This window comes from Rhinichthys klamathensis, unplaced genomic scaffold (assembly GCF_029890125.1).
Source record: "Rhinichthys klamathensis goyatoka isolate OS25496 unplaced genomic scaffold, OSU_Roscu_1.1 h1tg000036l_1, whole genome shotgun sequence".
Lineage (NCBI taxonomy): Eukaryota > Metazoa > Chordata > Actinopteri > Cypriniformes > Leuciscidae > Rhinichthys > Rhinichthys klamathensis.
Window position 1 is genome coordinate 10,319,273 of NW_026606584.1, and position 24,715 is coordinate 10,343,987.

Sequence of the window (24,715 nt, forward strand, 5' to 3'; positions counted from 1 at the left end):
AGTTCAGAAATTCCATGTTTAAGGATGACATAACTTGACATGGAAAAACTTGTTAGGACAGACGGAAAAAACCCTGAAGGGGAACTGTCTTCAGTGGCAAATATTGAAATACAATCTATAAAATTAGATAAAATTTGAATGTAATGATTATAATATTTGTAAATAGATAATTGAAAAATAGTCAACTATCAAATAAAGGGTTATCAAATGGCTTTTTTCCGGCGGTGCCTTCAGCAGGTCGATCGAGATTTGAGGGACCTTCTGAGGGTTCATATCAGCACAGTGCGCTGGATAGGAAGAGAAGAAAAGGGGAAAAAAATACTGATCAGTATGTTTGATGTTTTAGGTAGGCTACAGTGTCTTAAACTTAGAAAGGAGGTCATACTATTTATAAATTATGATAGATTATTCTGAAATAATGGGAAGCATTAATAGATTTGTAAAGTATTTTTTCTTGTCATCTTAATGTTATGACATTGACGATATCAGTATATACATTATTATTGTCAAATGTTATTATAACATTTTCTCACAAAAGTATCCTCACATAGCATAATAAAATACAAAACATGGGCTCGTCCGGGATTTGAACCCGGGACCTCTCGCACCCAAAGCGAGAATCATACCCCTAGACCAACGAGCCGCTTGTTAGAATTAAAGCATTGAAAGTATATAAATCATTATCGTAAAAATAGCATAACTTTTATGATGTTGAGGGTAAATTGTTCTTATTAACCCATAAGCCTATATTCTTCGACCTTGACTGCAAGTCTGCAAATATCGTTCGTTTTCTGCCTAGGAGTCCAACGTTAGGCGAAGACGCGTCGGTCTGTGATAACTCTTTCGATTGCGTTATTGCTACGTTGTACGTACATCCCGTCTTGCATAACATATCGAAATTTTACATGTATCTATGTATTTCATCACTATAAATGACAGGAACATGTAACAAGTAAATAAGTAAATAAACAAAACAAAAAACAAAGGGCTCGTCCGGGATTTGAACCCGGGACCTCTCGCACCCGAAGCGAGAATCATACCCCTAGACCAACGAGCCACGTGCAACTTAGATTGCAACCTGAGACAATATAAACCTTAACGTACACCGTCAAATACTGTGGTCATTATAACGTCAATGTTGTTGCTGTACTTACGCTATGCAAATACAATGTGGTCAACTGAGCCACACCAAAACATTAATTAACGCATCTTATTATCCTCATTCAATATTGCAATACTGTACTATAACGTTAATTGTTTAGCACATTTTACATTTTTGAATGTATGCAGTTCCGATTTGAATGTATGGTATTGAGTTCATTTATTTATTGACATTACAATAACATATATAAATCACAGTAAAAATCCGCATACTTTGTATCCATTACTAGTTAGCTAACTAACGTTACTTACCAAAAACACGTGTATTTGTAAACACTCATGTGCGGTATTATAAAGTGTGAAGTATTTTCATTTTGTTAAAACCTAGTCACCTAGGGTATCCGTATGCAACATTCGGTGGGTGAACTAATGTGTTGAAGCTCTCTCGTATTCTCTGCTAAAGCTGACTGATGCTGCATCTCTGATGTCAACATTGGAGAATAAATTACCCACAGTCCTTTACGATAATGTCGAGTGTTTATACAGCTGTCTTGTGCCTGCCACCGTAGTGGATGAAAAGATTGATATTCTGTTGTGTTTATCTTTATATCCAAATATTGATACCACAAATATAAATTGGGTTGCAAGCAAATGGCTCATCATGGTTTATGGGTGCGCAAAAACTTTCTTGCGACAACTAAATAAGCCAGTCTGTTATATTTTATGAGTTCTAAAGTTATAGACAGAGTATTTAGAGTAAAATACACCACACTATTACACGATATAAAACGACTCCAATGACCGTACTGTATGTAAGCCCATTTTTGCCACATAAGAAAAAAACATGCTTTGATAAATCGTAAATGACATAATAACAGTCGAAATTCTGACATACATTTATGAGATGAAAGGTTATGAGATAAAAGTTCAAAATGACACAAAATAATTAATTCAAATAATGAATTTAAATAGTTTAATTTCATAATTACGAGATAAAAAAATGAAATTGTGAGTTAAACAGTCAAATTTATGTCTTTCTCTGTCATAATTTCGCCATTTTAGTGTCAAAATTTCGGTTTAGTATGTCATTAATTTTGACGTTTCATCTAATAAATATAAAATCGACTTTTTATGTCATAATTATTATTTACAAAAGCATGATTTTGTGTTGGAAACCAAATGGGCTTCCATTTCCGATGTGCTTTCATTGTACTGCACACGTGACACAGTGCGGAAGCACAGGGAGAGTGGCTGACTGTTCTGTTCTCTTGTTGTGATGTTCTTGGTTGTTGTTCGCTTTCAACTGTTGCGTTTCTGTCACCCCTACAACCCCAGTTGACAAACATGATGTCTAGTGTCTCTGGAGTTGTAAGTGAGATTTGTAATTTCGAAATATAAACGTTAACACTAACTTTATCTTGAGTTCAAAGGTCGTGAAGTACGTTCATTTTCTCGGCAAACTGACAAGTAACGTTAGATAATGCGCGAACTTTTTCTCCACGCTAACAGGCTAATTTTAGCCAAGTAGTGATTTGTTACTAACACATTAATAGTAGTACATTAATAAAACCCGGTGTGTAAATATACAGAGCCAGTTATCAACGTGATTTTACCACATTATATAACTTAGTTGTTCAGCTTTCAATAATAGCTCAGCATGTAATACCTCGTTATTATTGGAACACCACTGGCTCATTCTATTTCTTTGTTAACATGTTTTACCACTGAAATACTGTTTTATCTGATTCCCGAAAGCCTGAAATCACAATATGTCAGAATAGTTCATTCTACCACAGCACACATATAGATGGCATTTGTAGCACAGTTGCCCTTGGTAACTAATGCAAATGCAATACTAGATGTGATATTGTGATTTACACCCATTATCTCTGCTCATAAACTATCTCTTTTTCTCATGCATGCAGTCCAGATTTTGATCATGTAATAACTATGTACATGGAAGGTCACTGAGAAAAAATGGAGGAATTTCTGAGCACGCTCCGTGATCATGATGTCAGGTAAGGAGGATAATTCAAATTCTGCTCAATCCTCATTTATAAAAAAAAAAATGCTGACTTGTGTTATGCATTTCTATGTATGTACTGTAGGCACAGTATACTATTCACTATTGTTTACATGCTGTTTGTCTCCTCTTCATCTCCTCAGCTCTGTCCTGTCATCCTGTGAGCCAGAATTACAGGAGTTGATGCGGCAGATTGACATCATGGTGGGGCACAAGCGGCGTGAGTGGGAAGCTGAGGTTCGAGCCATGGAGCTGCGACTGCAGAATACACAGGAGGAACTCCAGTCAGCCAGGGCTCTGCTCGACAAGAGGAGCTCAGAGGTACTATATCACACCTTGATCACCTGGTTATGGTCATATTTAAGTTTGGAGTTTAAGGCTATTGTGTTACACTAAACAAAGGGTGTCCACATTTTTTTTTAAAGTAGGCCAGATTGAATGTTTTAGACACACCAGGGGGCCGGATACTATATATATATATATATATATATATTAGGGCTGTCAAATGATTAATCGTGATTAATCACATCCAAAATAAAAGTTTTTTTTACATAATATATGTGGGTGCATTGTGTATAATTATTTTATATATATAAATACACACACATGCTTGTATATATTTAAGAAATATTTTCATGTATATACTGTATATAGATTTATATATAATTTATATTATATATAAATATAAATATTTTATATATAAATTATATTTTTTTCTTAAATATACATGCATGTGTGTGTATTTATATATATACAAAATAATTATACACAATGCATCCACATATATTATGTAAAAAAAACTTTCATTTTGGATGCGATTAATCGTGATTAATCATTTGACAGCCCTAATATATATATATATATATATATATATATATATATAAAAGCATGCACATTAACAATAACAGGCTTCTCTTAATTTAAGGTAAATATTATTTATTGTTAGGTCAGGTCACAGTCAAACTGCCTCAGACTAGGCTAATTCATTGTTCAATCAATGTATAAATTAATCAATAATGAAGCACAATTATTTTTCCCTATGTTCAGTTAAGTTGAAAAGTTCCATATAGAAAAAGTGCATTACAATTTGATGTATTCCATATTCATCTGCATTATCAATTTAGCCTATGATAGAGACTGTCTTTTGGCAAATGAGACAAAAGCAATAATTGCAAGACTCTCAGTGAAAAAATGATCTTATTTCCAGCACTCATAAAATCGAGTAATCGACTTAACATTTCTTTGATGTGGCCATGGTGCTATCCCGAATTCCCGATAACAAGCTGTGTCCTAACATCCTAACATGGTTACTCACTCACGGTTTACCGCTACACCTGGGGTAAAATCTTGTGTTGCTACTTTCTGGTTATATTTTGAGACGCATGATTTGTAAATTAGGTGTGGCGGGCCACATATTGTATATTTTAATTGATAAGCTGCGGGCCGTTTGAAATCCATCCCTGGGCCGAGATTGGCCCGTGGCATCTGATCGATTTTTGTAGGCATACCACAAGATATGCCACAATCCTCTGTGTTTAATTCCATGACAGTTTAAAAAAAAAAAAAAATGCCATCTGAAAGTTGTGGTTAGTGGTCAGTCTGTGTCTAAGTGTAAGTTTTTGACCTACCTTTTCGTTTATAGTATGGTATTAAACATTTGCTTAGTTACTCACCAAAGCACTCTCTAGTTTGTTGTAGATCAACTGTTAATTGGCTGATTTGTGATTAGTACTACTATACTTTATGAGACAAAGTATGTTACAGACTGCATTCAACACAATGAAACATAATATGAGGCCACAAGTTATTCTTAAGGACTAAGATGGTTTTGTTTTACACTTTCAATGGTGAGATCTCTTTGTAAATATTATGGCTCAGCAAAATCACATACGTCATATGCTCTGCCTTCACCCCTGGCAGACGCTTAGGGTGAGAGAAGTGATGATGTCCCTGCTGGAGCTCCAGGATGGTGGTTTCCAAATGTTGAAGTTGGTAGTGGAAAAGGGAATACAGCAGGTGATCTGCATGAAGGCATGGGTCTTCCTGCATGACTGGACTAGACCAGACTCTGTGCTTTTGTTTGAGCATTAACTATGTGACCTATTAGTTAGATCAGGATTGTTAATAAAGCTACATTGATTGTTGTTTTGATTGGCTCTAAACTTCTATGTTGCATTAAAGGGTTAGTTCACCCAAAAATGAAAATGATGTCATTAATGACTCACCCTCATGTCGTTCCAAGCCCGTAAGACCTCCGTTCATCTACGGAACACAGTTTAAGATATTTTAGATTTAGTCCGAGAGTTTTCTGTCCCTCCATTGAAAATGTATATACACGGTATACTGTCCCATGACACCTACTGTAATATTGTGAGTAATATAGGCCAAGGCAGTATTCTGTTATGTTTATGTTATTCTGTTATATTTTTAAAGGTATTTCATATTTTAGTTTTGTTAGATCAGCTAGACATGACGCATCATATCAGTATAACTGACTTAATGAATTAGATTTAAAGTGTAGATGCATGCATCTAATGTTGCTTTAAATAAAATATATTATTATAAATATTATATTATTATAATTTAATAACTCCATGGGTTTCAAAAGTCTGAGATCATGTTGAAAATCTGCTTCAATATCTAATCTTAAACTAAACAAAGATTTTAAAAATCTAAAATAAAAAAAAGCATTCTGACAAAAAAAAAAGAATTAAAAAAAGACAAATAAGTTAAGTTGTGACAGTGAGTTCTGCTGTCATTAAAATAATTAGACTGCAAATACTACAGGAAGTTCATATTATTTTTTTAATTAAATTTGAATAAAACTAAACTTGTTATGCTGATAATATAATTTGCAATGAAAAATGTTTTATTTCAGAGAAAAAAAAAAGCATTTTTTTGACTAGTGGTCTCAGACCCCAGCATTGTTATAATATGCATTATAGGCTATAATAAAGTGAGTGGCCATCTTTCATTGTAAGATCACCACACTCCACTAGGTGTCATGTTTGAGCTGCAGTTCACACAGGCTCTGACAAGCATGATCTTATGTTCTTCAGATCAAGGTGCTCGGGAAACAGCTAGATGAGATGCAAGCTGGAAAACAAGAGCTGGTTGTAAAGTATGAAGAACAGCTGCAGCATGTAAAAGATGAGGTAAGATCAGCTTTTATTTTAGCCATAGTAGTGGTGGTACATATTATTGTTACACACACACAGTATTTTTCTCAAACACGCGGTATGACCTGATTCTACAAAACATTTCTTTTTTTTATCAAAATAGTTAACAATAACTCCTTTCAACAGTTGTCTAAATTGAAACGCAGCTATGAAAAGCTACAGCATAAACATCTGAAGGAGGCGCGAGAAGGAGCTCTGAGCAGAGAGGAGGACAGGACTGAGATGTCCCTCCTCAATAGCAAGATGGAGGTACAGACTAGACTGGCTAAATATAAAGTGGTCTTCATTGTTTGTATCAGAATCATTTAATAGTTTTAGTTCAATAATTTAAAGGTCATTGAACTTTTTATTTTAATTTTTTTATGTAGGAGTTTCGTCTGCGTTCAGCAGAATGGGAACAGCAGAGAATGCAGTATCAAAGACAAGTGACCTCACTGGAGGAGCAAAGGAAGAACCTGGCTGAACAGTTTTCCCTCATTCAGGTGGACTTTATTTGAAACCTAACTTTTATACCAGGTTTGATAATTGACCGTTCGCAAAGACCCGGCCCCCCTTAGTTACTGTCGCTATGTCCGACAAGCTACGCTGCTCTCACACACACACACACACACCATGTTCTCACGCAGTGAAAAATACATCGCGGACTGACAACACGCTGACAGACAGGACAGACCAGGTTACTTTTCGGTTACTTTTGATATTAAACATTAAACAAAGTCACCTTTTAAATTTGGTCATTTTTTAAAAAGAAATTTAAACGATAAATACGTTTTGTGGCTCTTTAATGTGTCGTGACAGATCGCTGTAGAGCATCAGTTAAAGCTGCTCGTGATCCGATCATCTCTTCCTTCTAGTTCATTTATAGCATCAAATAAACATGAATGAACATAAGAAGGAATGTTGTTTTAACCACAGAAAGGCATCAGTACATTCCGTTTTTCAAGTTCAAATCCTCCCATGTTAATCTACTAACTCTCCTGACTGCTTTGTCGGACAAAATGGCGGATGGCGAAGTATGATTGGTCAGATCACCTGTCAATCAAGCTCCCTGCGAAGGGTCAATTGAGTCAAGCATGACATTTTGGTATGGTTTAGTGGTTGAGGTTTCTGGTACAAGAACCCACAAATGAGCTATGAGCTCAACACTGTTCTTATGAGGATTGTTAAAGTTGATTTAATAATACGGGTGGTTGGCGTCCAGGGGGTTGCGTTAAGATGGTTTTTCTCTAACTTCATGGAAGATGTGGCATTTTGGGCCCCCTGCTTTTCTATGCTTCTTCTAGAAGATACACTACTATACTTTCCTGCCAGGTCAAATGTTTGTTGTTCCAGTAATAATCTCACCTCTTGTCTTGAGGAAGTTAAATTTCCTAAAGCTTAATGAGGATTAAAAAATTAGGTCATTGCATTTGGTTCTTTGTTGTATATCGCTGGCATCGAAAACCAGTTAGGTACTCTGTCTTTAACCTTGCACAGTAGAGGTAAGAACTTGGGTATCATCTTTGATTTAGTTTTTTTCATCTCGGGTCCATTGCCAAATAAAACAGTTCCTCTCACAGAAGGATTTGGAAATAATGATTCTTATTACATTCCGGCTTGATTATGTAAAGCCTTGTATGTGGGTTTGTCGTCTACTATTTCACATCTGCAATTCGTGCAAAATGCAGCATTAAGACCATTTTCCGAGTACCAGGAAAAGAGAACATATCAACCCCGTTCTTGCTTGCCTACTTTGGCTTCCAGTTACTTACAGAGTTAAATGTAAGTTTCTGCTATATGTTTATAAGGTCTTGCATGGTCAAGCCCCACAGTACATTGCTGATCTAGGTCTCTTCCTTTATCAAATCAGTTACTTCTCTCTGTTCTCCGTTTCTGCTTGAAAACCAATGGTGATGATCGGGCATTTGTAGTTGTGGCCCCCAGGTTGTGGAATGCACTTCCGTTTTATGTTAGGTCCTCTTCTACACTGGCCATATTTAAATCTACAAAAAAAAAAAAATCTCCATAGCTTTGATGCTGTTTGAGGTATATAGGGTTTTATTTGTATGTTTTATAATGTTTTACTTGTCTGGTAAGTTTATTTTATTTGTAACACTTTGCTAATTTTGTTTAATTCTGGTATTGCATTTTTCTTAACTGTACTGCACTTGGGTACAACTTTTGTTGTTTTTAAATGTGCTTTATAAATACACTTGAATTTATTATTAATATGTGTGAAATTTTGGGTGTCTCAGTCTCAGGGTGTAGGTCGGTCGCAGGAGCAGGGGGAACTCCAGCGGTTGCGCTCTCAGCTGCAGAGGGCTCAGGACAGTCTACATACGCAAGAACTGGAACTGGAGAGACTTCGGCTGCTCCAGGATGAGCTGGGAGACTCCATCAAGGAACAGCAGGTCAGCTGCCCCGCTGCAGCCCACAAACGGGGACAGGTAGATGCAGATCCACAAGAAAAGTAGAGCTAGAAATGGCCTCTAGAGTGTAGTACATAGTGTAGTATTTGAGAAGCAAGAGGAAAAGTAGGTATATGCCTTCATATCCTCCTGGGGAGTTCCTGCTTAAGACCTTAAAGGGTTAATGAAAGTTCTGGCATGGTTTATTCACCCTCATGTCGTTCCAAATCCAATAAGATTTTTGTTGATTTTCAGAACACATAAAGATATTTTTTTAATGTTCTTAACATTATAATTTTTGTCCATCCATTAAGAGTCCATGAAACGAAAATTTTCAAGCTTCAAAAAGTATATAAAGGCATTGTAAAGTAGAGACACTTCTGAAGAGACACAATTGCTTTATTTGATGAACAGATTTAAATTAGGCTTTTATCCACGTATTGATCAATGTACGTACAAAAAACACTTCAAATATGGTCAAAGAAAGCTTAAACGTGCTTGTTTGACGCACAAGAACCAATGAGTTTTACTACATTTGATGTGCTCCATGTATGTGCACTGTTCAATGTTTATATGTGAATAAAAGCCTGAATTAAATATGTTCATCATGTAAAGCAATCATGTATCTTTAGAAGACTTGGATTAAACTGCTCTATTCATATGGATAACTTTTTTTACTGTCTGTATGAACCTTTTGAAGCTTGAAAAATTTCTTTTTGTTTTTGAATGATTTTTCATGAATCAGACTGATTGGGTTCTTGAGTTCAGCTCACTTATTCAATGTTCCATTCTCAGCAGTTATCAGGTAAGGTATCAGTGGGTAATTTTAAATTTTGGGTTGTTTTTCACACATGACTTCAGTTATATAGTGCACAAGTTGAATGGATAAATTATCTGATAGTTTTATGGTGCTTTTCTTTTAATATTTTGAAAGCTCAGAGTCAAAGCACATCATTCCAACATAACTTGAATGAAGCACTAAATGCTGGTTTAATAGCTGCAGCATCGCTATTATTGTAAAGTGTACAAGAAAAGTGGTGAATGTGGTTTTAAATCAAATATGTGATAGAAGGAATAATAGTAAAGCTATTCTCTGCAGGTTTTGAGTGAAGAGCGAGAGGAGCTGAAGGCCACACTGAATGCTCAGGATCAGTTTGTACGTAGCACGGGAGTCCAGCAGCAGCAGTTACGCCGGGAAGTGTCCCGACTCAACCAAACTCTGCAAGCAAAAGAGCAAGTCATAAGGTACGTTATCATAATCATTTCAATGTTCCATGATCATTTAACAACAGTCCATAAAGTAACTTGCTAGGTATCAAGCTCAGTATGCAACCATGATTTACAAATCACTTATCTTTTTGTTTAGGTCTCTAGAGGAATGTTTCGCATCACACGGTTTGTCTCCAAGCTTGGCCTCCCTTAGACAAGATCTAGAGAAAGCCACAGCCAAGCTGAACAGTTCCCAGGCCTGTGAGAGTCACTTGAAAGCTGAGGTTATCCGACTCCGAGACAAGTGAGATGTTTTTAAAAAGTCTCTTCATGAGAATATACAACAGCGGCAACTAATAATTAAAAGCTCATTCTGGAATATAAACCTTGAACTCCATTTTGTTTTGTCAGGTTGGAGAGCATGCGAAAGCATAAAGCAGAGATGAGCAGACGAGAAAATGAGTGGAAACAGATGGAAGAGGAACACGCTCGCTGTTCAGCCGAAATCAAACGTGTATGAGCAATACAGTTTTACTGTTTGAGTTTTTTTATGTATTATCAGTGTGTGGTTAGGCAGCTTTATTTATTTTAACACACTGAGCTGTCTCATTCACAACGAGAGAAATGATTGCGAAAGATTTATTAATGTGTACAAATTACTGACAAACATGTTGATAACTCTTTGTGCCTGTAGTTGCGTGAAGAGATTGAGAGGGCCGAACAGACTCGTTGTGGGGAGTTGGAGGGAATGAGGAAGGAGGTGTCTCAGTTAACCAGTGAACTTCATCAGCGTGACATCACCATTGCCACACTCACTGGCTCCGCCTCTAGTATTGAGCGACAGCTACGGGCAGAAGTGGAAAGAGCAGAGCGTCGGGCATCAGAACTCAAGGTCCACCAAAAACCTGCTAGTCATAACCCTATATTAATAGACCTGTTGAGAATTACTAGTTTATTCAATCATGCATAAACTGATTGTGTTCTCATGTTGGTTTTTGTAGGTGACACAGGTCCAGCTTGAAACTCTAAAGCTTGAGAATCAGCATCTAAATGATCTTCTAGAGAGAGTCGAGTCAAGATCACCTAAGGTTTCCATCCTTTGCTCAGTAAACCTTCATTTTAACTTATAATGTGTTCACGTTTAAGTAATGTTTTGGGCTTTATTAAAGGTGCATCAACACTATTGATATTTGAAATCAAACCCAAACAAACACACCCCTCCCTCCATTGCTCTGCCCCCAACATACCGAACATGCTATGCAACACAGGTAACGACTAACAGCTGGTGTATCAGACAGCTCGCGCAAGTCTGGATGAATTGGCTGTGAATCAAAAACAACAATAGTATTTCTTGGTTGTGTGAAACATAGCAAAACCAATGTTACTCATGTATCGAGCAGAAAGAAAGCAACCTCAGCATCCTTTTTCAGGCCTTCCCGCTCTCTAATGTCTCTCCAGACTTTTCCAATAGTGAAATAGTTTTCATTATTATTATTTGATGCAGTTAAGTGCTCACGAAAGAGATGAGTTTTCAGCTGTTTCTTGAAAATTGTCAGGGATTCGGTTGGGAAGATCATTCCACCAGCAAGGAACAGTGAACTAAAACTTTTTGAGAGTGATTTTGTGCCTCTCTGTGATGGTACCGTACCACTGGTATTTGAATTTATGATGCAATGCAGATTATTTATTTCTATTTTGCATCCTTCCAATTTTTCATGTCATTGTTGCTCATTCATTTTCATTTTCTCTTTGTTTCTCTCTTAGAGGGGTAATGGAGAACTGGCAAGTCTTAGAGATAGCTACGTGTCATCTCTGAACAGTTTGGAGGAGGAGAACAGGCAGCTGAGGCTGGAAATGACTGAGCTACGAGCTCGTATGGAGGCCAACAACCAGACCTGGCAGGACAAGTATGAGAGAGCGTTACTACAAAATCAGAACAAGAACCATTCGCACAATGCCCAAAACAGGTACAAAGTACTTCCAAATAAAAATGTTCTCTGATCTAAAATCATACAGTCTGAGAATTACAAGTCTAAGACCGCATTGAAAATTTGGGATGAACAGAAATTTTTAAGGTTTTAAAGAGAAATATTTCTGATTCATCAAATAAGCAAAAATGTGACATTGACCATATCCAGTGATGTGAATAACGGCGTTATAAATAAATGGCGTTGTCTTTTTCAGTAACGAGTAATCAAACGAATTACTGTTTCCCCCGTTACAACGCAGTTACCGTTACTGACAAAAAAAATGTGGCGTTACTATAATTGAACTCACTGAAGCGGTTTTCATCCGAGTATGCTCTCTCCGCCATAGGACCTGCAAAGTTTTTTCTCTGGTGTGTGTGTGTGTTTATGAGGCGCCGGAGTGGACAAATGCGAAGCGAACGGCGCGAGCGCGCTCAATGCGCGAGAGAGACCGAGTGTGTCCGAGAGCGCGCTCAACAGTTGCGCAAGAGAGACCGAGGGTGTCCGAGCATTATTTAGTTTGTTTATAAATAAATTACACATTTCAGCATTAGACAGCATTATCTGTAGCCTATTGGTATCATCTGCAACGTTAATTAATTGACATGGTTATACAAATAAAATCTAAAAAATAACCTACAGGGAACGTTCTGTTTAGGTTTTAAAATAAAACCCGAAAATAACCTGCAGGGAACATTCCCAGAAAACATCTTTGTTTGACCGGTTGTAAACACGTGCAGCAAACATGTCTAGAATTTGGCTTAAATAACCTCTGATGATGACGTTTGCTAAAAATAAACCCCCAAAATATTATATTTTAGTATTATATATATTTTTTTTGGTACATTGTTCAGTATTATATTGAGAGAGCACTTGTTAAACTGTTTACTTTTGTGAGGAATAAAATACTTAGGCTACAGTATGTCTACTAGTTGTGAAGTTGTGTAACAGTTTTATCATTTAATATGCACAAAGAGTATGTATATTTTATTATTATTTATTCATTTTTGGTACATTTCTTAAGAATCATAATTTATTTTTAAACTAATTTGTTGGCCAGTTGGGGTCTGTGCGATATTAAGTATAAACCATCTATAATGTTTTATTGTTCTACTATAGTAATGCTAATATTTAGAATAATATATTGAATTTAATAGGCGTCTCTCACATTGTCCCACAGCAACATTAAAATAGAATAAATTAGTATTATAAAACATTGAACACTAATCTACACTATTAAGTGTCCATTTCATTAATTTAACATATTTAATACTGGGGGCATCCAAATTATTTGACATAGGCCTATTTGAATTTTTTTTTTTTTAAGTAACGCAATAGTTACTTTCTCTGGTAATTAGTTACTTTTATAATGATGTAACTCAGTTACTAACTCAGTTACTATTTGTGAGAAGTAACTAGTAACTATAACTAATTACTTTTTTTAAGTAACATGCTCAACACTGACCATATGGTAGGGATGGGCAAAGGAAGCCTCATGAAGCACTGAGGCTTTCCCCTGAATGTTTTGGGAAAAGATTCGAAGCATCAAGAGTGTCGAAAACAGCGCCATCTTGTGGCAGTTCAAATTTATAGCAGCCATGTTTATGAGCAGCTGAGTGTGCAGCGCCGTTGTTTTATCCATTAAGCACAAATAAAAGCCTGAATGTTCAGTTTTCTGATAATATAATTCACATATTAAAGTGTGGCAATAAAATAAATGTAACAATTATATTTGACTAATTATAAAAATACCAACAGAGTTGCTTGATGCAAGTAAATGTTGGTCTAATTATTTTATGGTTTCTGTGCTGTTTATGTGTCAGAATATATGGTCATGTAACATAGGCTATAGGCTTATTTATATTTTTAAAAAATGTTAGTAAATGGACTTAAACTTCTAAAAACCTGTAGAGTAGTGGTCTGGGTTCAAACATTCCGACACGCAAAGTGAAGCATTCACGTGACTGGAAAGAAAGTGAGGCTTCATTTCTCATTGATCACGCTCCGGCAAGGAGCTTCATAAGAAATTGAGCTGCATACTCGATAGGCGCTTTGAAGCTTCAGTGTCAAATGTAACATCACTACCATATGGACTCTTTGTATAAAAACTCAGATTTCCTTGCTTCATTTGATAGCAACAAGTATGTATGGAAGAAAATAAGAGACATAACTATTTGAAATTTAACAGCCACTGAATACTTACCGGTAGTTTTGAAATATTTTATTTTGAAAAACATTTATCTGAATTTATTTGCTCTGAATTCACCTCTTTGAAATTATTTTACTTTGGAAACCATGTATCTGAATTTATTTGTTTCGAATTTACCTCTGAAATTTAAATAGGCCTATGAAAATTCTTGATTTCCATTTTAAAAACCTGAATTTCGATGAATATTGGCCATGTTGCAGCACGTTCATCTGCCAGTCGTGGGTCTTTCATGCGGAGACTCTCCTCATGTGTTTGCAATTTGTATGTAATGATGCATTTAAAAGTTAATGGCTAAACGTATCTTTACAAAAGTTCACAATGCTGCTGCAGATGCAATATAATGTAGACAACATTGAATAAAATAAATTATATTTATTTATATATATATAAATATAAATATTAGCCGACAGAGTGTGCATCGATCTGCACTTCGGATTCTGACCGGAAATAGTAGACCTCTGGAACACTAATTTCGACATACTACGATTTGGGACGTACTAATTCTATTTTCGAATACTACTTAGGACGGATAGTATGCAAATTGGGACGCAGCATTTTTAATGTTTTTGAAAGATGTCTCTAATGCTCACCAAGGCTGCATTTATTTATTTAACAAAATACAGTGAAACTGCTGAATTGTAAAAAAAAAATATATATATTTTAAAAAGTAATTTATTCCTGTGATGGCAAAGTTACATTTTCAGCAGCCATTACTCCAGTAATCAGTGTCACATGATTATTCAAAAGTATTTCTAATATTCTAATTTGGTGCCCAAGAAACCTTTCTTCTTCTTATAATTACCAATGTTAAAAAGGGTTAAAATAGAAACATTTTTGTTACATTATAAATGTCTTTACTGTCACTTTTGATCAATTTAATTAGTCCTTGCTGAATAAAAGTATATATTTCTTTATAGTGTATAACGCTAGTGAATATTATGCAGTTCTGTAATGTGCTGTCATAGATTTGATGAGGATGTACAGCGCAGACACCAGGAGGAGCTGCAGGCCATGGAGACTCGGATGCAGGAAAGAGCCTTGCAATACGAGGACCAAATACAGACTCTCCTCAAACAGCTTGAGAACCTGGCACGAACTTCCCCTCATCGCCCCTATGGCCAATCACATGAGACCAGGATGGCTGTGTCTCCAGTCCACTCGTCTGCATCATCTGCCTCATCCTCATCTTCAACTCGTAAAGCTCATAGGATGGCAGCTCTGCTCAGTGCGGCGGTTAATGGAGAAGACGCTCAAGCTTCCAGCTCGGTAGACAACTTTCTGCCTTTGGTCAGTAATAGAGATATGGGTCAGTGACATGATGCTCATTTTTTTGTCCCCACCTATTAAAAAATATATTCAAATTTTTAATTTCTACATTAAAATTCATTTGGTATGATTTTTGGGGGATAATGTCAAAAATGTCAGGGTGATGCAATGGGCACAGTAACTCATTTGAGGGGCATGGCCCACGAATCCCCCCCTCCTGTTTGTGTTCAGTCTTATTTGCCACTGACCCATGTACACAAATCTGAAATCTTTTTCTGTCACCCTCTTTACATTCTCCTAATGGCACTTTTCCACTGCATAGTACGGTTCGGTTCGGTACGGCACGCTTTGGCGCTTTTCCACTGCATAGTACGGTACGGTTCGGTTCGGTACGGCTCACTTGTGGTGCTTTTCCACTGCATGGTACGGTACGGTACGGCTCGCTTCGGCTCGCTTTAAATGGTACCTGGTCTGTTGAGGTTCCAAGCGTACCGTACCGGTACTAAAATGTGACGTAAAAACACTGCAGATCACTGATTGGTCAGACAGAATCGTCACTACCAGCGTCATTGGACACTAAACCCGCTAGATTTAAATAACCAGTAGACAACAGCCAACGCGGTAGCATCTGTTTTTTAAACTTTAAAAAGAAATGGCTGAATCGTGGTCAGTGGACGAGGTGCAGACGTTCCTCTCGTTGGTTGCCGAGGAGCGGATCCAGCGAGAGCTGGATGGGGCAAAACGGAATGAAAAAGTGTTCCAAGAAGTAGCTCAGCTCTTAGCCGCACACGGATATCACCGGACCTACAACAGTGTAGGGACAAAATAACGATCAGTCCCACCCACTTTGAAGGGGTACTAACTGCGGTGGAAAAGCAACCGAGCTAAAGCGAACCGAACCGTGCCGTACCGAGTCGAGTCGTACCACGCAGTGGAAAAGCGAAGCGAGCCGAACCGTTCCGCGCCGAGTCGAACCGAACCGAGCCGTACCAGCAGTGGAAAAGCGCCATAAGACAAGCCAACTGTGTAATACTGTAACACTGCACAACATCCTTAACGGTCAATTCCTCCCTCTTCCACCAGGACTCCACTGTATCTCCAAATGGCTCAGTGACCAAACGGTTTCTAGAGGAGGAAGCGCTACGGTCTCAAGAGCTGCTTCAGAAACTGGAAGGTCACATTCAGAGCATGGAGCAGGAAAACGCCAACACCGTCTGCAAATACCTGGGCAAAGACAGCAGCCCTCAAAACGATCACTGAGTCCAAAGTGCCTTGACCTGTACCTGTAGAGATATATACAGGTCATGACATCTCCGCATGGCCATTTTTATTTGAGAGGGAGAATGGGTTTTGGCAGCTAGTTGGGATTCATAGTTGCTGCGAGATAATTGGACAAGACCCTTGTTACACCAGGGCAGCTCGACAAAAAAATGCCACCAAAAGCAGTGCCAAAACTTTTGTCCCAAAAGTGCTGAATAGCTCCAAGTTTATTGCACTAGTAAAGGAAAGAACATGTGCACGCTCCCTTTTTCACTGTACCTTGACCTTTGACCTTTCAAATGGCCTATTGCATCTACCGTCATCATCTGTTTGTGCACTTTAGACATATCTGTTTTGTTTTTGCTGTGCCTTTTTCTCACTTTCCTTTCTTTATTATATAATCAATATTTATATACATACAGTATCTTTTTTGTAAACCTAACTGACATGATTGTGAAGAACGTATGTTTTAAGGGTTGAATTAAAAGAGATTGTTTTCATAGCCATGTTTGTTATGGGAGTGGATGAGGTTGTGTGAATGGTTTTATTTCTTCGTCATTTTGTGTTTCAAGCAAAAGGCTGTTTGGACATGTGATGGGATCAGATACATTCTCTGGGGTCGTATCCTTTGGCAGTGTTGCACAGCGGAGATATAAAGTTGACGTCAAACACACAAGCTTTCTCTCGAGTCTCCACCTATGTTAAGAGGCCTAAAACAGACCGCTGTAATGATTTAGTAAAGTTTCACCCCAAGAATGCACGGACTGTGCCAGGCCTGACAGTTTACTGCACACACACACACGTTCGACATGAGAACGCTCATGGAATGTTAATGTCATCCTCCTGCACATGGAAATAGCCAAAGGCTGTTATTTAGCACAGAGGCGAAAGACTCATATTTTACCAACGGAGTGATCCTGAGTGGGAGACGTGCTCCCTCACTTTAAAAAATGGGGGGAATAGGAATATCCTAAAATCTAATTTGCTTTGGAATGTCTCACTCTCTCTCACTCTCTCTCTCACTCTCTCTCACTCTCTCTCACTCTCTCTCTCACTCTCTCACTCTCTCACTCTCTCTCTCACTCTCTCTCTCTCTCTCTCTCTCTCTCTCTCTCTCTCTCTCTCTCTCTCTCTCTCTCTCTCTCTCTCTCTCTCTCTCTCTCTCTCTCTCTCTCTCTCTCTCTCTCTCTCTCTCTCTCCTTCTTCCCTTCCTTAGCTTACCAAGTGCTGGAAATATGTTTTGGCGGGCTCCGGTCCAGCAGTTTTGCGATCGGAATTCCATAACCTTGGTTACCAGGCCTGCAAAGCTCAACAAACAGCGCTGAGGAATTTGGCAGTGTGGAAGTTTACTCTTTTGCTTGCAGAGGAAAAGCATTTTTTTTATTTGCATGGATCTTATGAATCTTGAGGCCCTGGACAAAGTCAAGGGCGAACTGAGATTAATCAACACTTGACTTGCTTGACTGGAACAGAAGCCAAGAATGTATCTGATCATTTTGTTTTGAAACTTTTACTTTAAAAGGTCAAAACTTTCAGAATGTAATACTTTTTTTTAAATTACTTTTTGCATGATATTCATCAGACTTTTTGACCATGGTCAAAAAGTCTGATCCATGATCATATGGAACTCAGCCATAAAACCCCAGTAAAGTGAGACTTGCTTCAAACCTAAAGACAAAAATTCTGTCGTCATCTGTAACTATGTACTTTTTTTTCTGTGGAAAACAAAATATTTGAAAGAAATCTCAAGTGTTTTTTGTCCAGTTATTGTCTGTGGGGTTTACTGTTGTTTAGACCCCCGACGTTCTGCAGTTCATACAGGGTTGGAACATAAGGAGGGTGATGATGACATTTTTAATTTGTTGTTTGAACTCCTGCTGGAGCTCAAACGTTAGGAATGTGTGAAAAGTCAACCTTCCCGATTGAGATCGCGCAAGCGAACGTAATCTTAATTTTTATATAGGTTGCGGCATCCAGGAAAAGCACGAGTAAGTACCACTCTGATGAACAATATACAACACGCGCATCCCCCCTCTCTGTTGCAAACAAACACAGCATCAGCTCACATGGCGTAGGTTTGATTTTGAAATTGGTGGGGACGGGGACATCAATGTATTAATATATTTAAATCGGTGTCACTGGATATTGGTAGGGACACGTCCCTACTAAATTCTACGCCCCTCCACGTCATTATGCGACAGGAAGCTCGTGCTCAAGACTGCCATGATTGTGTTCAGGACGTTTTGCCGAGGCTGTGGATTACAGGTAATAATGTTGTAAATAATGTTCAGTTTCTTCAACAAACCGATCGGTTCGCTACATAAGACCTCAATGTATCGTCAGGAGCCACATGTTTTAATTTTATTTTGCCTGTATATGTTTTTTTTTTTTACTCCTAAAGTGACGGTACTTGCAACATGAATTACCAAGGACCACTGTTTAGCAAAACATCTTTACAAATCTACTGAAGAAAAAATACACCTACATCTTGGATGGCCTAAAGGGGTGAGTACATTTATAATATCCACCTGTTTCCGGGGGGCGCTACTGTAAAATAGAACGTGGGTGAAACTTCCGGTTAGGTGACGGAAGTAGTAAATCAACGGTATTTTGTGTTACATAGCGAAGAGGTTAGGTATTTTTCGAGCTTTTCAGGTTGCTCATCGCCTTACCATCACAGGCTACTGAATCTACAAAATAGCTAAAAATGTTACCATACGTGATACGAGGCCACTTCTTCACGTCATCCTCCCAACCATCTACCGCGGATGGTAAAGGTACTGTTATATCACCCCTTTTAATTTCGTTGAGGTTGTTTTCCCACATCATTAAGTTTGGATCGCTAAATCTTGAATGACGGTCAACTAATGAATGAATGAATGTCAACTCCGGCTTGTTTACTTCGAACCGGAAGTCGCGCCCACTTTTGACGCAATGCCTCATGGGACGTAGGAAACTTGTGGATATTACCTTTACAACCCAATAGATGGCGCAAGCACGATTTTCAATGTATTTACTCTTATTCTATAACATTTGTAATGAGTATTTTTTACAAGTTAGTTACAATGGTAGCCTAACGCTTTATTTTACAGTGTTGTTGTTATACGTTAACTTACTTGTATAATAATAACAGAAAATTGTGCATAATTATTAGGGCTGACTTCTAATAGTCGAGGATTCGACGATTCGATTCGGAGAGGTCTGATTCGACTAACCTCATAGTCGAATAGTAGGCAAGTGTTATGAGGGGTGTGACGTTATAAAACCGTGAGACCGACGCTTATAGGTGAACACCGTCATTAGAACTCTATAACCGCCAAAACCGTGCTATTAAAATATTTTTTACAAACATTTTTTATCATAGAGAATGTTTAAATACTAATATCATCTTACGAGGGAAACGGAGGCGGAGTTAAGCCGCCTTTCCACTGCACACGACAAACGACAGCCGTTGGACCGGAAGTCATTCATTTCCAATGGAGAGTCGCACGGGAGCTGCGGGGAGTTCCGATCATATGCGTATGCGGAAAATTCGTATCCGATTTGAGCTTTGGATCCGTTGAAATATCTGAACTTCTGCGGCTAGACCGTATGCGACCGGCCGACCGGATGTGATGTATTCTATGAGCGTGAGGCTAGAATTACCAATATTTCAACTCTTTAATGTTATTCTGTAAACGCTATTTCTGTAAAATGTCGGTTATTAATAATTTTGGCAGAAGAAAATATTTTATAATTATTAAATCAATATTTATATTGATTAGCTCTGTAAAATCTATTGTTTTTATTGTAGATGTATTGAGGGTCATTTGTTTTGTGTGGATATATTCATGCATGCAGTGCATTCATTACATTCATCATTAATTTTACCATTGTGAATCATAGACTGTAAAAAATAGTTGTGAATGGCCGAGGGTAACGGTTGCTTCACGACCAATTTCAAAGTTCCGTGCGACTGACACTAGGGGGCGAAATGCGACAATCGAATGCGAATGTCGTGTGCAGTGGAAAGGCGGCGTTAGTGGTGCGATCGGAGGCTGCTACTGCTGGAGATGATTCGGGAGAGGTCTGTGCACCTTTACCGATCAGAGCGCGCGCTGACACGGAGTAAAGCCTTGTTTATACTCGACGCGTCCGCACGAGCGCGAAGGTGCGGACGGCAAAAAAATGACGCGTTGGGTGCGCAAGCCCGGCAAGACCCCATTTCGCTTGGGTGTGTGCACAGCTTTTTTTGTAACAGCGCGCGCGACGCCGCATCCGAGGATGAACGACTTCAAGCCGAATCTGCCCGAGCATGTAGGCTACGTCTCACCGCACCGGCACGCAGTTTGCGCGTCTAAATTGCAAAGTTCATTGCAAAGTTTTGTTGTTAAGGTTTTATTTACTGTGTGTGATTTATTTAAAACAAAGCACGTTCATTGCAACGTTTTTTTTTGTGTGTGTTAAGGATTCATTTAATGGAAAGCACATTCACTTCTAGTTGTCTTGCTGTTCATTTTAAATAAACGTAGAGCGAGTTGTCCTATAACAGACGAACAGTTATTCAACCGAACGTCTAGCTGCTATCTAAAAAAAAAAAAAAAAAAGGCTCGACTATCAGTCGACTATGGCAAAATCTAACGAATCAGATTCGACTATGAAAATCCTTAGTCGAAAACAGCCCTAATAATTATACGCAATTTACCCAGCCTAAACCAAAATCTAACCTTAATCCTATATAGTTACTTAGTACTTATTTGTTATTACTCTGTAACAATGACACTTTAAAAAAAGCGTAATCTGTAAAAAAAAATAATAATATTAAATTGTATTTTGAAACTCAGTTTTACAACAGACCCCCAAAACCTCCCACCTTCAGGTAGGGTATTATACTATTAAGACTTTGTAAGTAGCTCTTTTTAGTGTTCCTTTGGCTTTCACTCAAAGTAATACTTTAAAGGGGTCCTATTATGCTTTTTCACTTTTTCAGCTTTAGTTAGTGTGTAATGTTAGCCTGGGAAAACCCAGACAACTTCCGGCAAATTTAGATTTGCTCTGAAAGTTAGTCTGGCAAAGAGCTCATTCAAGCCCATTTCCAATCCGTCGAAATCGAGGCACCAATCAGAAACGTTGGGGCGGGCTTTACACGATGACGACAGCGCTGGGATTTTGAAGCAGATTTTGTAGCCTACATTACAAAGATGGATGCCGCCGTCGAACATCACTCGTTCGAATCAGCTATCGCGTCTGTTTTAAGCGATTTGAACGTTTCCTTTTCGTTCAAAACCGAGCAAAGAACAACATTCGGAGATTCTCCGCCGCTCTGCATACGTCATCTCCTTCATCGCTCTGATTGGTTTTAGGTCTATCCGCGACGTCCCTTGGTGATGCCCCTCTGGAAATGATTTGTCTGTGACACTTTGCCAGACCATAACTCAGTTACAACTGAGAATGGTCTGGTTTTAACCAGGCTAGTGTAATGTTGCTGTTTGAGCATAAAAAAAGATTTGCAAGGTTACTATGCACAAAGTCCACTCCAAAGGGAGATATTTCATTTTACAGAATCCCTTTTTCAACTACTACAAAGAACGGCTCGTTTTAGACTACAACATTTTTCCAGATCTTATGAAGTCACATTATTACTCATTTAAATAATCGGGCCCACGGAATACGCTAAAAAGGGAACGAGGCCTGGTTGAGCTGCATTAGAGAAGACCGTGTTGTTGCTATGTTAAAGAGACTGTTTTTTCCACAACGTTTTCAAAAATCATTTGCTTGACCTTCCTAAGGCTGACGAACTTGGTTAAAATTTATTTTAAACACCGTTCCTGAACATTATAACCCCACTATTTATCTGTGCGCTTCACATTTTATGGAGAACAGCTTGTTTTCTGTTGCTTTTGTAAGACGGTTCGCCGCTCCTTAGGAAAATGAAACATGGTTTTGTGATCGATTACTGTTTGTATTACCTTAGTTTTATGACAAATATCACAATTAAATGGTGGATAACATTGTATCTATAATGTATAAGAAAATTATAAAAAACATACCACTCTGAAACATCCTGTGAAATCAGTGCTTGCAAAGTCTGTGCATGAAATCCGTTCTGCACGATCCTCTTGTTCATTAACATTGTCAGGATCTGAATCAGGCTTGAATTGGTTTGAAATAACTTTAATATTTACACTAGAGAAGAACTGCAGTTTTGAGGGGACTGGGGAGGGACATTTCCGGAACACTTGTTTAGCGCTGCCCATCACAACACACTGGGCCAGCTAACCAATCACAGCACATTTCGTATTTCGGAAGGAGGGGCTTCATCGAAATCGGCGTGTTTGAGCCAGACTGGGGAGAGAGGTGCTGTAATAATGTAAAATATGTGAAAAATAATGCGTTCTCTGAACAATCAAGCATGAAAACATATTCTAGTACACCCCAATCAATCACCTCAAAATCAAGACTTCGTAAAAGGGAATAATATGACCCCTTTAAAACTAGCATTTGTAGCCCAGCAGGCCTGTTATGGTATTAATCTCTTTCATTCTTTTGCACGAGACCGTAATGGCCCTGATCCAGATTGAAGAGGCTGTTTCAGTTGTAATTCATGGCACCAGGTGACTAGTGGTTCAATCCACTTCTTTAAATAACAAGAACACTAACATTTTCCATCAAGCACTTCCAAAATAACACACTCAGTGCATGCATACATACACAGAAACTTGCTAAAGGTATCCACAATGCACTCTAGTAGTCCACAAAACACACATAATCTTCTCAGATTTACACATTAAGTGTGAAATAGTTTTTTAATTAATATTTTATTTTAATTATTGTACCATTATTCTGTTGTAGTAAAGGGATAGTTCACCCAAAAATGAAAATTCTGTCTTCATTTTCTCCCCATCATGTCGTTTCAAAACCTTTATGACATTATTTCTTCTGCAGAACACAAAAGAAGATATTCTAATCTAGAGAATGTTCTTGCTCGTACAATGAATCCCACTGGGGTCCAAAACATCACTACTCCTCATTGAGTTCCATTCTAAAAACACACAAACACACACACACACACACACACTTCTTCTTCTTCTTCTTCTGGGTAGTCCATCGTCATCCGATGATGACTTCTCCTATAATTTGTGGGTTCTTTGATCACTGTATAGTCCGATGTGTGATGCACACTGTCTTTTCCAGACAGGGCATATAAAAGTTTCTCCTGATTGTCTTAAGGGGGCAGAAACAAGCATGGCCTGGTTTCTCTGGTGTCTTTTAGTCAGGCGATGTTCAGTTCTCCTGTCTTCATAACTTTGTACTACATTCTGACAAAGTTGCTACCAGAGCTTGCGATTCACTGCACAGTGGGCTTTATCACACACTTCTTAAGAAAGCCTTTTAGATAAAGTACATTATCTTACGTGGAAGGCGACTTGGCGGCATTCTCACACACAACATGACCAAGCCATCTAAGTTGGTAGAGCATTAAGGTTGCTTCTATACTCAACAGTTTTTTTTTCTTCAGGATCTCAATATGTGGCACTAGGATCTTGCCATGTCACTTTGAGGATGCGCTGCAGGTAGGGATGCACGATGATATCGGGACAACATCGGTATCGGCCGATAAAAGCTTAAAATGACCATCATCGGCATCGGCCGATATGAATATTTCTGCCGATGAGCCTTGCCGATAGGGTGGCGTGTTTCCTATGCGCACGTGACGCGAACGAAGCATGAGCGCCAGCAACTTAAACTTCCAACTAGGGGTGCGCGTCTCACGGTTTTTGATCGTGGACGATTAAAATGTCTCCACGATCTGCTTTTGAAGAAAAATCATAGTATCGTGCATTCTATCAGTTCAATTCTGGCGCCTTCATCTCAACATACTGTACAACGCGACGTACATTCACATCACATCACATGTAAACGCAGAGGTAGAGTTACACTCACGGTCACGGGACACCGCAATTCACAAAAGTTTATTATTTGCATGTGCGTCAAAGTCTTGCTAGGTAAACATATCATTCACGTGCTGATGCGCTGTTCTAATGGTGCGTTCACGTGCTATGGAAAATATGATATTTTCCACTTGTGAACTGGTATTTACCAGTGTGTTGCGTTCAAGTGCTTTTGTTGTCGTA

General features: G+C 38.3%; 1 protein-coding gene and 2 non-coding genes across 8 annotated transcripts; 1 reads left to right on the forward strand and 2 right to left on the reverse strand.

Moving 5' to 3' along the window:
• Positions 1-571: 571 nt before the first annotated feature.
• trnap-ugg (transfer RNA proline (anticodon UGG)) lies at positions 572-643 on the reverse strand. Its single transcript has one exon. It is a non-coding gene; the product is annotated as a tRNA-Pro (tRNA).
• A 342-nt stretch (positions 644-985) lies between these two features.
• Positions 986-1,057, reverse strand: trnap-cgg (transfer RNA proline (anticodon CGG)). Its single transcript has one exon. It is a non-coding gene; the product is annotated as a tRNA-Pro (tRNA).
• Positions 1,058-2,330: 1,273 nt separating this feature from the next.
• On the forward strand, positions 2,331-17,103 carry cep63 (centrosomal protein 63). Of its 6 annotated transcripts, none has more exons than XM_056246309.1 (16): positions 2,331-2,469; positions 3,027-3,119; positions 3,268-3,445; positions 5,045-5,140; positions 6,184-6,279; positions 6,430-6,552; positions 6,672-6,785; positions 8,538-8,729; positions 9,790-9,935; positions 10,057-10,203; positions 10,311-10,413; positions 10,594-10,791; positions 10,901-10,987; positions 11,664-11,866; positions 15,020-15,362; positions 16,425-17,103. In XM_056246309.1, exons 2-16 carry the CDS (start codon positions 3,079-3,081, stop codon positions 16,599-16,601), a joined length of 2,244 nt encoding a protein of 747 aa, XP_056102284.1. In that variant the 5' UTR covers positions 2,331-2,469; positions 3,027-3,078; the 3' UTR covers positions 16,602-17,103. The 6 variants fall into 6 exon arrangements, with proteins under 6 accessions (XP_056102284.1, XP_056102286.1, XP_056102285.1 ...); XM_056246311.1 differs by having other exon boundaries at positions 15,020-15,341; XM_056246310.1 differs by having other exon boundaries at positions 15,041-15,362.
• Positions 17,104-24,715: the final 7,612 nt, after the last annotated feature.

Coding starts and splice junctions, on each gene's coding strand:
- cep63 (XM_056246309.1), top strand. CDS start 3,079: ATGGAGGAATTTCTGAGCACGCTCCGTGATCATGATGTCAG. Junction 6,553..6,671: donor TCCTCAATAGCAAGATGGAG/GTACAGACTAGA, acceptor TTTTTTATGTAG/GAGTTTCGTCTGCGTTCAGC. Junction 10,414..10,593: donor GTTCAGCCGAAATCAAACGT/GTATGAGCAATA, acceptor TTGTGCCTGTAG/TTGCGTGAAGAGATTGAGAG.